The sequence below is a fragment of the Canis lupus genome, chromosome 15 (genome assembly GCF_003254725.2).
Source record: "Canis lupus dingo isolate Sandy chromosome 15, ASM325472v2, whole genome shotgun sequence".
In the NCBI taxonomy this organism is placed as follows: Eukaryota; Metazoa; Chordata; class Mammalia; order Carnivora; family Canidae; genus Canis; species Canis lupus.
In genome coordinates, this window is record NC_064257.1 from 14,456,003 (window position 1) to 14,472,414 (window position 16,412).

General features: G+C 37.0%; 1 protein-coding gene and 1 non-coding gene across 18 annotated transcripts in view; one reads left to right on the forward strand and one right to left on the reverse strand.

The window, feature by feature from the left end:
- MAST2 (microtubule associated serine/threonine kinase 2) overlaps positions 1 to 16,412 on the reverse strand; it is a 208,781-nt gene that overhangs the window by 86,367 nt on the left and 106,002 nt on the right. For 7 of the 17 annotated variants that reach the window (XM_025420237.3, XM_049094435.1, XM_049094434.1 and 4 more), the window contains one exon: positions 3,187 to 3,381. The exons of 8 other annotated variants lie outside the window; for them this stretch is intronic. In XM_025420237.3, coding sequence (XP_025276022.3) covers positions 3,187 to 3,381 — 195 coding nt within the window. Of the gene's footprint in view, positions 1 to 3,186; positions 3,382 to 5,912; positions 6,224 to 16,412 lie in introns of those variants that run through there. 2 more of the 17 variants (XM_025420247.3, XM_025420251.3) reach the window with 2 other exon arrangements.
- Positions 10,376 to 10,482, forward strand: LOC112642668 (U6 spliceosomal RNA). The gene has a single exon (XR_003125372.1). It is a non-coding gene; the product is annotated as a U6 spliceosomal RNA (small nuclear RNA).

Sequence of the window (16,412 nt, forward strand, 5' to 3'; positions counted from 1 at the left end):
GTTTGTTTGTTTGTTTTGTTTTGTTTTAATAGAAGATCTTTTTTTTTCTTTCAAAGATTTTATTTATTTATTCATGAGACACAGAGAGAGAGAAAGAGGCAGAGGGAGAAACAAGCTCCACACAGGGAGCCCAACATGGGACTCGATCCAGTGTCTCCAGGATCAGGCCCTGGGCTGAAGGCGGTGCTAAACCGCTGAGCCACCCGGGCTGCCCCTGGAGAGTATTTCTAAGAAGCATGATAGGGAGTACCCAAAAAGCCAAGCTGTGTACCTGAGCTGAAGAGTCAGAACTGAGAAGTTTGGGGGAGCGGGGGGCTGCGGGAAGAAGGGTTAAGATGTCTAAAATATGGTAGGCAGAGTAATAGAAAGGTGAGAGCTATAAAGAGAGAGCTCAGCATGGGGGTTCCTCCTGAGTTTTCAGCTAGGTGATGTGGGTAAGAAAACTATCCAAGAAAATGAGTAGCCAGTAAACTCTCCAGAGCTCACACAGAGCCAGGAAGAGATCGTGTCCCCACCAACATGAGTGGGGAAAAAAAACTCACAATGCACAGGCATCGAATAGAGTACTCAAAAAGCACTGCCTCAGAATTAAGGAAAAATTAGGGACTCCTGAGTGGCTCAGTGGTTGAGTGTCTGCCTTCGGTTCAGGTTGTGATCCCAGAGTCCTGGGATCGAGTCCCGCATCGGGCTCCCGGAGGAAGCCTGCTTCTCCCTCTGCCTATGTCTCTGCCTCTCTCTCATGAATAAATAAATAAAATCTTTTAAAAAGAAAGAATTAAGGAAATATTAGCCTCAAATGCTGCTCTGGGCATACCTAACGAAGCCAGAAAGTAATCCTTGAAAGGAGCAAACTATTTCCAAATAATATAACTGCATCCCAGAATAAAATTCAAAAATGTTTAAAGAAATACAAACATATGCAGCAAACAACAAGGTAAAATTATCTTGCTGTATCACTGAATTGGTACTTGGCATGGGACAGATAAAAAAGAATGGAATGAAACACTAACACAGTGTCCAGACACATGAACAAGCCTAGGGGGAAAAATGTAACATAAAATTTAAGAAGTTTTCAAGCCCTAAGCTACAAGACATTGCTTTAGGTTGTGTGTCCTAAGATCACAGGTGTGAAGACACAGTACTTCAGGTCCTGTGCCAAAAAGGGGCACAACTTAGGTTGTGGGTGCTACTCAACGTAGTTTTACTCAGCATCACACAGCAATTCCAAGCACCTTGGTGACTTCAGGAGTCAGCCTCCAACATTGTCCTGTGTCCGTCTAACACTGCCCTAAAAACATTTGTGGAATTTGAGCTCCTATATCAAATAATGTCACTTAAGTTTATATAATAAGTTTTGCTTCTACTCAAATTTCTAGTTTTCCCGGGGTTTTTTTTGTTTTTGCATAACAAAATCTTAATAAATACCTACTAATCAAACGTACTTTCCTTCTTGAAAAAAGGTTTCCAAGATACCTCTGTCCTGATTCTTGGCATTCCTAAAAAGCCTCACACCTTTTCAGTCTCTTCTCTGCTAGTTCCTCATCTTCCCAATCTCTTAAAGCCAGATGGCCTCAGGACTCAATCCTTTGACACTTCTTCCTTCTTTATCAATAGACATTCACTGGATGATCTCATAAATCTAATCATTTGTTTCACTGACACACTGACAGTTCCTTATATCCTTATATATCTTCAGCCCAGACTTCATCTGTCTTTAACTGAATGCCTAATCAGCTATCCCTTACAGTTTCCCAGTCTCAGTTCATGGTTCTTCCAATTTTCTAGCTGTTCAACTTCCAATTTTCTTTTATCCTTCACTTATCTTTTTCTCAAGCTCTGCCATCTAATCCATCAACAAATCCTATCAATTCTACTTCCAAAATACATCCTCAAATCTGACCACTTCTTACCACCTGTATCACCTGGGGCTCAAACAACCATTGAGTCTTACCTAGGTTATACCAGTAGCCTTCTAACTATAGCCAGAGGGATCCTTGTGATTTAAGTCAGATCATAACATTCTTCTGCTTCAAACCCTCCAACAGCTTCTCATGTTACTCAGCATAAAAAACAAAAATCCTTATAATGAATTTAAAGCTCTATTCCATTTGGCTTCTCACTATGTCTCAGACCTCATTTCCCACTTCTTACCCCTTAACTCATTCCACATGAGCTTCACTGGACTTTGCTGAACAAAGAACACATGAAGCCAACTCTTAGATCAGGTCTTTGGCACTTAGTGTTACCTCTGTCTGAAATACTTTTTTTTTTTTTTTAATTTAAAGATCCTGTTTATTTATTCATGAGAGACACACAGAGAGAGGAAGAGACATATGCAGAGGGAGAAGCAGGCTCCCTGCAAGGAGTATGAATGTGGGACTCCAACCCAGGACCCCAGGATCACAACCTGAGCTGAAGGCAGACACTCAACCACTGAGCCACCAAAGTGCCCCTGTCTGAAACACTCTTCTCCAGATATCTCTATTATGGCTCTGTGACTTTCCTTCAGGTCTTTGCTCATGGTCAACTTATGAGTAAGGACCCTCCTTGACCATCTTATATAAAATGCCAAGCCCTGGGCCTCACATTTCCCTACTCTCCTCAACCTACTTCATTTTCTCAATATCACATATGTCCATCTATTATACATTCTCTCATTAATTTGTCTCCCTCCACTAGAATCTAAGCTCTTCTGAGGGCATGAACTTTAGCTCTTTGTACCCACTCTTTTGTTCTCTGTGCCTAAAACAGTGTCTAGCACATAGCATGTACTCAAATGGTGACTATATAAAAAGGCAGAAAGAAAGGAGAAAAACAGGGTTATTTTCAGCAATCTGAACAAATCACTTAACCTATTGCAGAATTGAATTTTTCTGTTGCCTAAAATGTGGCATTTGGACTAGCTCACCTTAGAGAGGTCTGGCATTCCGGCATGCTCTGCTTTTCTGTGCAGTGGTCACAAGGCTGCCCAACAATAACAATGGGCACATAACTGTCTAACTACTGATATGCTATCCCTCTTTCTCATGAATTTTAAATACAGCAAAATCTCTGAAATTCCTCTTATTCTTCTCTATGACTTTCATTCGGTTTCTCTCCATTATTAAGGAAAAAGGTTTGGGTTTTACCTACTAGGCCAAAAGCAATCACCAAGGCCCACATTCACATCACAGCAGGTTTCCTTACCTCCACTGCAGCGGGCAGCTGGAACAGGGACTGCCAGGACTGCTATGAGCTTGTGGGTTCAGGAAAAAGGCAAGAGGAGGAGTAGCCAGGGCACAATCAGCACTAAATGGGATTTTAGTGAAGTATAGGCCTGGAGCTGATGTGGGTGAAAACATGTGCTGGTTTACTTCAGATCCTCGGCAAAGAGTAGAGATTCTGACAACGTATCACAGTAGAAAAAAGCAGGGTCAGAGATAATTTCTCAACCAAAAAGGAACATATTCAAAGTGGGTTAGTTTAAGCAAAAGGCTCAAAAAAAAAAAAAAAAAAAAGGAAAGGTCAAAAATCATTCTCAAATAATGCCTCAGTGCAATGTTGGCACAGAAGGACCATCAAGACTAAAATTTAATCCATAGAATTAAAACCAAAAATTTAAACTTTGGGTATTCTAAGTATTTAGAATTGGCTCCTGGAAAAATATTGCAAATCTACTACAATTCATAAATTAGCAAACAATAGAAGTAATATTTTGTGTTCAATGACTAAAACTTCCTAGAGAGATGTGTATATCCATAAAAGTAAAACACGAATAGATTATATCTACCACAATACCAACTTATTAGCTAACTTTTGCCTAATGAGTACAACAAATAACACCACTTAATTCTGTATAATAAATTTTGCTTCTACTTAAATTTTAGTTTTTTAGTTTACTTTTTTCCCCTAAAAACAACCTAACCATCTTGATGTGTTAAGTCCTAATGAAGACTATTAAGTAAATAACATCATTAGACTGAAAACAGATGGTTAATATCAATCTTTATTTTGCTGATCATTGATTGATACATCCCAGATGACAAAAAATAATTAACAGATGCACAGCATTTAATTTGCTTTGGTAGGAGCATGGCTTTCTATACAAATACCATAGCCACAATATTTCACTTCAAAGATTAAAAAAACCTAAGTATCACTTAAGCACCTGTTTAAAAATGTTAGTTTCCTGTACTATTACTGTTTGTATACACTGACATTTACTTGAAACTAATTACATATATTCAAAAGAAATCTTTACCTTCCTACTAACTATCCCTTTAGCTAGCTCCAAACATATTTCTCAGATGAGTAATATGAGTATAGAAAAGTAGAGGGCAGAAAACTATTTTAAATTACAAGTGTTCCTGAATCTCCACAAACTCAACATATAAAAATAAATTACAAGAACTAAAAATACCAATTTTGCATTAATTTCTCATTTTCAAAAAGAATTTTCACTTTTCTAAAGAACTATTTCAAAAATCAGCTCCGTAGTACATATAAGCCAGAGCTAATTAGAACATACAGTAAGACAGTTCTTATTAACTTAAATACAAAATTTTGGAGTCTCAAATCTTATCACATAAATGAGGTTTAGCTATTTTAATGAATATAAAATTAAGATTATAAATCTATGAAAACCAAATCTCATTCTCTATTTGCTAGTAATTACCACTCTACAAACTGGTTATACTTTGAAGATAGAGTTTTTAAAAGACCGTTGAAAAAAGAAAGGTGATTTATAAACTACTTACTAGCTCCTAGGGGAGAATTTTCTTAAGCTAAATTCAAAGTCACTAAAATAGATACAATGATTACCAGGAGCAGTGCACCAACAACATTTGGGGAGCATGATTTTGACCATTTATGTTCTCTTAAACTACAAACTTAATGTAAAAAATTTACAATTTTGTCAAAAAACCCTCTTCACTTTAAATGACACATTATTAGTTCATGAAGCTTCTTTTTATGGTCTTTAACTTTCAGTCTTAGTAGGAGAAGAAACAATTTTTTAAATGTAAGCCATTCTTTCCAATTATATACTTCAAACAAGTCCAGTCTTCCAAGGTCTGGTAGAGTCATCAATTCAATCAATGGGCATCCACTAACACGGAAAGGCCAAAGGAAGCCCACTGAAGAAGTGTGTCTATTCAAGTATACCACGCTGTCTCCAGGTAGGCACTGACATTTAGAGGAAGAAACTCCAAAGGACACACCCTGTGAGTTACACAAAAGCAGCTCAAGACAGATCCCCAAGGTGGAATGGATTCTTGGACACTTGGTTCCCTGGTTCCCTACTTTGCTGATCAATTCACTCTGCACTTCTTCATTAAATAAGCCTGAGCAGCTCTTGGAAAAGCTACCCTGAAGTGGAAGCCTTCCTCCATTCCCCAGCCTTGAAATCCTTCACTAAGTATTCTTCTATTTCTATTTTATTTCTATATTGGCCCAACACAGAAATAAAATTCAGGTCACACCCTAAAGGACTCAGGCTTGGATCTGCAAGGGCAGATCTGACAGCCTGAGCTGACAGGCCAGGGGCAGAAACACAATACCCTTTCTAGTCCTAGGAGAAGATAACTTTCATTTCCATTTGTTTCTCACATTCATGGGGCTTATATATGCAGCTGTGACACAAAGTTTAAATACACATCTGATTTCAAGGCAGGAAACAAAGCTCTTCATTATAACCCAGTTCCCCAGGTACCTAAGCACCCCTAAAATGGTATCTAACTCAGTTTTCATAATTAGAAGCCCCATAGGCCCCTGCCAGGGACCAGTGTTTTGACCTTGAATTTGTGAAGCCTGCTCAGCCCTCTTTCTGACAGGCATCTCCAAAGCAGTCTTTATCCAAGCAAATGAAAGTTAGTTGGCATTAGTTCTTGTTCTGACATCTGCCAGTTTCCACTCAGAGACCCCAGCCTCCTTACTGAATCCGTAGACATGGTGCTCCCAGTCTCTCTCTCCTCCGTTTCATCATTTTCCTGGCTACTCAAAGCTTTTGACCTCTCACACTCGGGAGTCTTGGCAGGAAGTTCTTTCACACAAGGGGTTTGCAGTCTATAAGCCAAAGGAAACCTACAAAGGCTTCCCAAACTTAAGAGAAAAATTAAAGTACATATTGTGTTCTTCAAAAACACAATATTCAGAATCCGCCCCCATCCCCACCGCAAAAGACCTAAGGGCCCAGGAGGCAGCAGTGAGGCGTAGTGAGGAGTCCCAGATCCCAAATGAATCAGCTGTCCCCTGATCTGCCTGACATCATTCACACTTAGCCTGTAACAAATCAGAGCGTTGGAGAGCACCTTGTTCCTCCTCACTGACAAGCACCAAACTCCCTCCCCCACAAGTCAGTTGCAACCTCCAACCTTGAGGCCTGGTAGCAGTGAAGACTCTGGCAAAAATTGAACATACCAACTTGAAAACTCACAGTGTGACAGAAATACCATTAACTCTGGAGGTGTGTGCCAGTATAACACAGCTGTTGCAGTGGGTAGGGGATTGGAAGAAAGCATACTAAGATCCCAAATCAGTAAATTAAGGAGCTAAGAATATGTGGGCATTTCTGTAACATTATTCATTCTCAAACCCATGTCAGGTGGAAAATGACAGTCTTAATGTTAGGGCTCAAAGCAAAGCCATTATTCAAATTCTGAATTTGACCAATTTAAATAAACTCTGTATTCCTTCCTTAGACAAAGTTCAGTATCGTTTTTAATTCAATTTCTATTATTCTCTAGTCACTTGAATAACCTTGTAGTGAGAAAAGCCATAAGATAGCTAAGAAAATAAGCCCAGAAACTATTTGGTTTAATTTCAGTTAGTAACTATTAATGAAATAATCTGTTTGGCAGATGTTACACAAGACATTATGGTAAGCTACAGAAGAACTCTAATGAAGGGTAAGCTACTTAACTTCTATATGCTTTATTTTCTCTATCTGTAGAATGAATATAATTTAAGGTACCTAATATGTAGGTTGTGGTGAAGATTAATATATGTAAAACAGAAAAGTGCCTAGCACAGAGGAAGTGCTATAGAAGTATTAGCTATTATTATAGTTCTTGCCCTCCAGGAGCTAGCTCCAATGTTGAGGAGGAGATAAGCCCAAACACAAGAAACCATCTGATAAAAACAGCATAGCCTGAAGAAAACCCAAGTGTAAAGCCAAGTGATCAAGTGGAGCTAAGGGAACCAGAGTAAGCAAATGTCTTGGTCCCCTGCTTCAGAGCACTTGTCAACTCTGAAGGGCTCTGGATCCCTGGGTGGCGCAGCGGTTTGGCGCCTGCCTTTGGCCCAGAGCAAGATCCTGGAGACCCGGGATCAAATCCCACATCGGGCTCCCGGTGCATGGAGCCTGCTTCTCCCTCTGCCTATGTCTCTGCCTCTCTCTCTCAATCTCTCTCTCTCTCTCTGTGACTATCATAAATAAATTTTTTTAAAAAGTTAAAAAAAAAAAAAAAACTCTGAAGGGCTCCTCTCATTTATTTAGGTGACAAAGTAGGTCAAACTCTTTTTCTAAGGTAATATTCAAAGGATTAATTTATACCCCAACCAATACTTTCTAAACTGTAGGTCGCTACTCTCGTAACTGATAAAATGAATTTAAGAAGTCAGGAACAACATTTTCTTAAAAGGGAAACAATGAAATAGAAGAGAAAATAACAGAATTCTATAGATGGGGAAAACAAAGTATACAGAAGTTAAGTAGCTTATCCTTCATTATTAAATTTTTTAGACTCTGACCCTTAATAAAAATAGATTTTACATTGTAGCCCATCACTTGTGGTTGCCCTTGTATATTTATATGTATTATCAATAACAGACGTCACAAATATACTCATTTCACAAAACAGTTATTGTGTCTAAAAAATTTGAAAGCCTCTGTTCTCATCCCAAGCAAACTCCCTCTCACCTAGTAGCTTATGGACACTCACTTTTCCTCTTACATACCAGTCTAATCACTTGGCTCTCATAGCCCCTGTCTCAGAATCCCCTGCTCTCTATATAAGACCTAATGAAAATGTAAACGTTCTCAGAAATCTACAACTTCTCAGCAAGTCCTGAGTCCCACTTTGGGAAAGTTTTATGATATTACCAATGTCAGTCACAAAAGCCCACACACCCATAACTAAAAAACCAGCCATGGTCTGTCCCCATCCCAAGCCAAGGCCATGCAATTAAGACCAGGCCCTAAATTTCTACTCAGCATGATCCATTCTCTAATATCCAAGCTCATTCTCCTGATTAATAGTAATAATGATGACATAATAGTATCCAACATTTGTAAGTACTTATTATGTATAGATTTTATTATAAGCACTCTACACATAACACCAAGGTAGTTTTCATCACAGTCCTATGATATATGTGCTTTTATTATTCTCATTATTTGAAAAAAAAAAAAAGCACAAAGAGGTTAAAATCTTTAAAAGAGTGGTAAAGGGGAAAGTATCCTTTCCTCAATATATCTGCACCTAGTTACCCTACATATGAATTATGCTAGCTAGAAGTATTCCTGTGTTCAGCCAAGTTGGTGAACTGAAATACTCTCTAGAATCAATGTTATGAACCACTGCACTATAAATACCCTTCAGCAGAAGATTCTGACAATAGCAAATAAATTTCTCTCTAGTCGGGAGAGGAGAGAAAGCATGGAGCTTCTTAAATAATGCTAAAGGTTAGAAAATATTTGATTTTTAGAGAATGAAAGTCATATCTTATGTCCTTCATCTGACCCAAAGAAGATACCACTCTTATTCCTAGAGTTTATTACACATGCTCACACAGAGCACTTTCTTTAAACTTACTGGCATTATAATACATTTGTGCCAATATTCCTTTAACTTTGTCAGCACTAGGAAAGCTTAACATTTCCCTGGCATTGGACAGCACTCAACAATTTGAGGTATGGAAAATTAAGCATCAACCTTTTCTTATGTGCTCACACAAGAACTATTTATCGAATGCACTACGGCCCTTGGGGCCAGGCAAGAAAAGTCTCTACCATGGACTTCCCACTCTAGCAGTTCTGCAAAATAACAAACATAAAAAATAAATTCGGGGATCCCTGGGTGGCTCAGCAGTTTGGCTCCTGCCTTTGGCCCAGGGCGTGGTCCTGAAGTCCCGGGATCGAGTCCCGCGTCAGGCTCCCAGCATGGAGCCTGCTTCTCCCTCCTCCTGTGTTTCTGCCTCTCTCTACCATAAATAAATAAATAAATCTTTAAGAAAAAATTAATTAATTAATTAATTAATTCACTAAAGAAATGGGTTGCCTCTGTCACACTTGTGATCTGGAGTATTGCACTGACAAAGTGGAACTCTAAAAATCCATTCTCTTGATTTACAGTATTTAAACCCCAGGAAAATACTTGCCCACATCTTTCTTCCTATGTATTTTTTAAGAAGACAACTATGTCAGATTGCTGTTATAGACCAAAAAAACTGCAATCTTCTAAAAGAACTCTGCTGAGATTATAAAATATTTGAACAGCAAAGGGCCTCAGGAGTAAGCAAAAAAACTAATTAATTAACCTGTCAAATCCTTTCTCCTCTTGGGTAAGATGAATGTAATAGATTTCTTGGCTTATACAAGTACTGGTTCCAAATACAGCCAAATAACTATTTACTTGATTTCTTTCTGTTCTAATACATGGTTTGAAAAATATTCATCACTTAGCTCAGTATTCATAACAGAACACATGGCAACTGGGGAACATTTTCCAGAATTAAGGAATTCATATTACTGGTAAATTTACTTATGTGCAGGTCTAGACATAACATATATAAGGCCACAGAATAAATTTTTATACAAATAATTGTACAGTTAATGCTAAAATTGAAATGTTTTTTATAAAAATACATACTTAGATATATCTAGAAATCACATAAATTTTAAATTTAGCTTAATTTTTTAAATATATGTATTTATTTTAGAGAGAGTGTGTGAGCAAGGGGAGGGGCAGAGAGAAAGAGACAACCCCAAGCAGACTCTTCACTGAGTACGGAACCTAGGCTTTCATCCCATGACCCCAAAACCATGACCTCAGCCAAAATCAGGAGTCTGACATTCAACCAAGCCATCCAGGGACCCCAACAAATTTAAATATTTAAAAATAAAAATAGGTGCACTGGTAGCTCAACTGCCTGAGTGTCTGAGTCTTGATTTTGGTGCAGGTTGTGATCTTGAGTCATGAGACTGAGCCCCAGGTGGGACTCCTCACTTGGCAGGAAGTCTGTTTAAGATTCTCTCCCTCTCCCTCTCCCTCTGCCCCACCTCTAGCTTGTGCTCTTGTGCTCTCTCTAAAATAAATATTTTAAAAACTAAAATAACTTTGGAAGTATTAAAATTTTCAATTTTTAACACTTTTTTAATAAATATATATTCAAACTTGTGCTTGCTTTGGTAGCACATATATTATAATTGGAACAATACAGAGAAGATTAGCATGGCCTCTGCACAAGGATGGGACATAAATTCATGAAGCATTCTGTATTTTTATGTTTTGTAATATGTTTTTAGAAACTAAAAATATATATGTATATATATTTTCAAACTTCTATCTGAATACAATTAAATTTTATTTTTAAGTCCTATAGATTTATATTCATTTATATTCATTATAATAATGAGTATAAGCTACAATTACGACAAAGCTAGAAAAGCAGTAAAGTGAGGCTTAAGAAAAAGAAATAGGGATGCCTGGGTGGCTCAGTCGGTTAAGCATCAACTTTTGATTTGGCTATAGTCATGACTTCAGGGTCGTGGGATCAAGCACCAAGTGGGGCTTCTTGCTCAGCATGGAGTCTGCTTGAGATTCTCCTTCTGCCTCTACCCATCCCACTTGTGCATTCTCTTTCTTTCTCTCTCTAATAAACAAATATTTTTTAAAAAGAAAAATAAATAAATCTTTAAAAAAATAAATAGAAAATCTACAATTAAGTTGGTCTGCTTAAACTAAGAAATAAAACTAATGAAAGTGAACAGACTTCTCGCCACACACAAAAAGCATACATACAATTATCAGTGGTAAAGAAAAGACTGAATAAATAGGAAACAAGCCATTATATTCAAAGAAGTAAAGCAAATGTCAATATAGAAGGCAAGTATAATTGTTCTTATAATATTGTTTGGGCAGCCCCGGTGGCTCAGCAGTTTAGCGCCTGCCTTCAGCCCAGGGCCTGATCCTGGACACCCTGGATTAAGTTCCACATCCGGCTCCCTGCATGGAACCTGCTTCTCCCTCTGCCTGTGTCTCTGCCTCTCTGCCTCTCTCTCGCTCTCTCGCTCTCTCTCTCTGTCTCTATGAATAAATAAGTAAAATCTTTTTTAAAAAAAGGGATTAAGACCCAAACATAAAAGCTAAAATTATAAAACTTTGAGAAGAAAACACTGGAGAAAATCTATGTGATCTCAGGATAGGCAAGGATTTCTTGGACAGAGGATGAATACTCACAAACTGAATTTACAGTAAAATATAAAAACTCACAAATTGAACATCAAAATTAAGACCTTTCGCTCTTTGAAAGGTATCATTCTATTTCTTTCAAAGGAAGAAGCAAGCCATAGACCAGAGGAAAATAGTCAAAATATATCTGACCAAAAAATCTGTATCTGAAATATATAAACGTCTCTTACAATTCAATAATAATAATAATAATAATAATAACAACAAACCCAACAATTCATTTTTTTTAAGTAAGCAAAAGATCTGAGGACACATTTCACAAAAGAACCTAACAAATAGCCAATAAGTACATGAAGAACATGCTCAACATTATTTTTCATCTGGTAAATGCAAGCTAAAACTACAATGCAGTACCACTACATACCCACTAGAATGTCTAAAATTTAAAGTCTGATCATAACAAGTGTTAATATGGACGTGGGCCAACTGAACTCTCAATATCACTAGTGTGAGTACAAAAAGGTACAACCATTTTGAAGAATTATATGATGGCTTTACATAGACTTAAATATACACTTAACATTTATGATTTGATGAGAGGACAAAAACCAAAGAAATCTGTTTGAACTTTTTAAAAGATTAAAAATATTTTAGTCAAAAGAATTTCCACATAGCAGATACAAGGAAAGTGACATTGCAATATAAGGAAATAAAAGAAAATGTACAAAGTACATCTGTATCATGTATTCATTTTCTATTGAATAATAAATTACCTCAGATGTAGCCACTTAGAACAAGAAACAATGATTATTTCACAGCTTCTGTGAGTCAAAAACTCAAACACAGCTTAGCTAGGTCCTTTGCTTAGGGTCTTACAAGACTACAAGCACAGTGTCACCTGGGTTGTATTCTCATAGGGAGGCTAGGCTGAGGAATAATCTACTTCTAAGCCCAGTAAGATAATTGGCTGAAGTCACTTCTTTGGAGGTGTAAAACTGAGGGCTCTAGCTGCTTGGATATCAACTGTAGGCCACCCTTACCTCTTAGAAGCTACCACGATTCTTTACCACATGGGCTTTCCCAACATGGCTGCCTACTTCCTCAAACCAGTGCAGTCTCTACGGTGAGTCTACTAACTAAACAAAGTCTTATATACCATAATACAGTCTTAGAAGTGATATCTCATCACCTATACTATGTTCTATTGGTTAGAAGCAAGTCACAGGTACTGTCCACACTCAAAAGGAGGAGGAATACACAAAAGTGTGAACACCAAAGAGGAGGAGGAAACCATGGGAGCCCACCTTAGATTATGTTCACCACACATGACTATAAAGAAGATTTACCATCAAATAATCTCAAACTGCTTTCTACAGACTACTTTAGGACCACTGCAGACTAAGATTTAGTATGAAAATACTGCTATTTTTGGTTTTCTTTATAATATCCCAGCACAGAAAAAATTAAAGATCTTAAGAACTGTTACATGGCCCTAAACATTGCTTTTAAGAGATAGTGAAATTGCAGTAACAATGATAACGACTTATATGATATTTAAGACATTATGTAGTATCTTCTGTGACAACAGTAATTATGAAATTCCATTACAAAGTTTGATGTGTGAAACTCAGAGCAGAGAATAAATGCCCTATAAAGAGAACTTAACTTTTTAAATTAATGTAAGAAACAAAATGGCTCAAGAAAGTTTGTTAATTTGACAATGTTGTCAAAATAACACAATTTTTAAAAATTTTACTGTTTCATTTAACCAAGGATAGTATATTCAAAATATAATTTCAATATATAAAATCCTAATGATTTAACATTCTTTTCTCCCAGTCTTACTGAGATACAATTGACATAAAGATAATGCCATTTATTATTTTAAAATTTTAATTATGACAGTGATTTTGCTGAAATAAAGACATGGGAAAGTACAGACATTTTAATAACTTATGTATTGTTTGCCTTTACTTTATTGCTCAAACAAATGAATACCTAGATGGGAATAGCATTAATTATGATCCTTGATATTTTGCTAACTTTCAATAATACAAAAATTGAGAATGGAAAAACACTGATAACTGGTAACATTGGCTGGTTCCCTCGTTAATGATGAGTTGTTTTTTTAACTTTAAGTGTTTTCATTTTATATCTGGATAAGAGCCATGATTTTACCTTTCTTTTTTTTTTTTAAGATTTATTTATTCATGATAGACAGAGAGAGAGACAGAGACAGAGACAGAGACAGAGACACAGGAGGAGGAAGAAGCAGGCTCCATGCCGGGAGCCCAACGCGGGACTCGATCCAGGGACTCCAGGATCATGCCCTGGGCCAAAGGCAGGCGCTAAACTGCTGAGCCACCCAGGGATCCCCCTGATTTTGCCTTTTATGGAAAATTACCTATTAAACAATGCTGGAAGTCCTCCACCAAAATGCCCAATGGATTCCCTCACAGAGCCACAAGAGTTAAGTGTACCTCATGTGGGCTGCCCAGGAATGTCTTCTCTTAACTTACCTTAAGAGGTAAATCTGAAGTGGCAATCTGAATTTTGTTGACTCTCTACTTTTATAAATTTAATTTTCCTCAATGTTACCATGATTAATATAATCATGTTTTGTTTTAAGCTTCTTTATGGCTAAGTTACTCCCCATTGGTAATAGCTATGATTAGGATACTGTTTTCATGGCCTGACCACTCTCAGGTATATACCTCCAAAAATGAAAACATATGTCCATAAAAAGACTCATACATGAATAATCATAGTAGCTTTATTCATAATATCCAACATCTGGAAGCAACCCAAATATCCATCAAACAAATAGTGGTGTATTTACACAAGAAATATTAAGCATTAAAATGAACAGGAGCAGGGGAGCCGAGGTCGCTCAGTCTATTAAGTGTCTAACTCTTGATTTCAGGTCAGGTTGTGAAATTGAGCCCCATGTGGGGCTGGCACTGGGCATGGAACCTGCTTAAGATTCTCTCTCCCTCTGCCCCTCCCCCCCACTGCATGCGTCCATGCGCACATTTTATTTTCTCTTAAAAAAAAACAAACAAGCATACTGAAATATGAGGAAGCCTATACAAAAGAATAGATACTATATGAAATTCTGCCACAGGCAAAACTAATCTATAGTGCCATAAAGCAGATCAGTGGTTGCCTGGAATCAAGAGGTGAAAGGAGAATTGACTATACAACAATACGAGATATATTTTTGTGTAATAAAAATATTCTATAGGGATCCCTGGGTGGCACAGCAGTTTGGTGCCTGCCTTTGGCCCAGGGTGCGATCCTGGAGACCCGGGATCGAATCCCACGTCGGGCTCCCAGTGCATGGAGACTGCTTCTCCCTCTGCCTATGTCTCTGCCTCTCTCTCTCTCTGTGTGGACTATCATAAATAAATAAAAATTAAAAAAAAAATTCTACACATTGATTGTTGTGGTAGCCTAATTATCTCCCAAAGGCCCAACCTTCAAATACCAGAAGACTGGGAAATAGGCTTCAACATATGAACTTTGGGAGGACACAAACACCCAGTCCAAAGCACTACTTAACAAATAATCCCAAAACTTAGCACCTCAAAACATTTATTATTAACTCTCTTGGTTCTACAGGTTGACTGTGATTGGCTGGACAGTCTGAGACATTTTTAAATATTTACTTATTGATTCATTTGAAGATAGCAATGATAAATGCATTGCATGTTAGTATCATTTTACTATTATTTTAAAATTAAATCTGATCTTGATGACTTCCTAAGAACCGTCCTTACGTAGAGTGTAAATATGTTACACAATATGAAGGAAAAGAATAAACAAAACTTAAAAAGTGAATTTTGTTTGACATGGTTTATAATACCATGCCATGAGTCTAAAAAGCTTTGAACTAGTTAAAATCTTAGCTAAATTTGTTCAATAAATAAATTAATCAAATAAATTTTGATGGGCTTAACGCTCCTTGGTTTACAGTTTATCACCTTCGCCTACAATATTAAAGGTTGTTCTTTTCTTTCTGTGTATATGCCCAGATAGCAAATATTTTGTGTCTTACTAGAATCATTTTCTTTGCTTTATGCTGACTTAGAATGTCCTTAATTATTTAAGAAAACAAACAAAGGCCCTTCATGGAAAAGCTGTGATTATTCAAATTTAGTTACCTTCTGTGTTTATTTTAAATTGTTTTATTGTTGCCTTCATTAAGTAAATAGGTATTGTTTCTCAAGCACTAACACTCCTATCTTAAGTATTTCCACCGACAACTCTTAAGTTTTCTCTTCCCAAAATCAGATCCTAAATATAGAAAACAATAAAACTTTCAGCATATTTTTACTGACTATCTTTGAGGCATCCCAGAGCATCCCTGCAAAAATTACAAAGAAGTGTTCTTTCAAATTTCAGAGAGGTACTAGAAATAGATTTGATATTTTACTTCTGATGAGTTTCACGGGAAAACTTCTCAAATCAGAAAAGACTCACCCCTCTCTAGTTTAAATTTATACAGGTAAAATTAATATAAATATCCTTTAAATTGTATAATTTCTGGGAAGCTCCCAGAGATTTGTCAATGCCCTCATTATGTATAACATTTATCTGAGTCCAGATGGTGTTTTGCCAGATTTTAGGAAAAAGTTTTAGTGTTTCGTCTTAATTTTAGTTATGATTTAAAATGCTTACTAGGCTACAATCTTACTTTTGAAATTTGAATCTAGCATTTTATTACTTAAACTGCTTACCTGCAGGGCACCTGAGTGGCTCAATGCTTAAGCGTCTGCCTTTGGCTCAGGGTGTGATCCCAGAATCCTGGGATCAAGTCCCACATCAGGCTCCCCGCAAGGAATCTGCTTCTCTCTGTGTGTCTCTCATAAATAAATAAATAAATAAATAAATAAATAAATAAATAACTCTTTTAAAAAATAATAAATAAATAAGTAGACAAACAAACTGCTTACTTTGGGAGCACCTGGCTGCCTCAGTCGGAAAAGCATGCTAACTCTTGATCTTGGGTTGTAAGTTTGA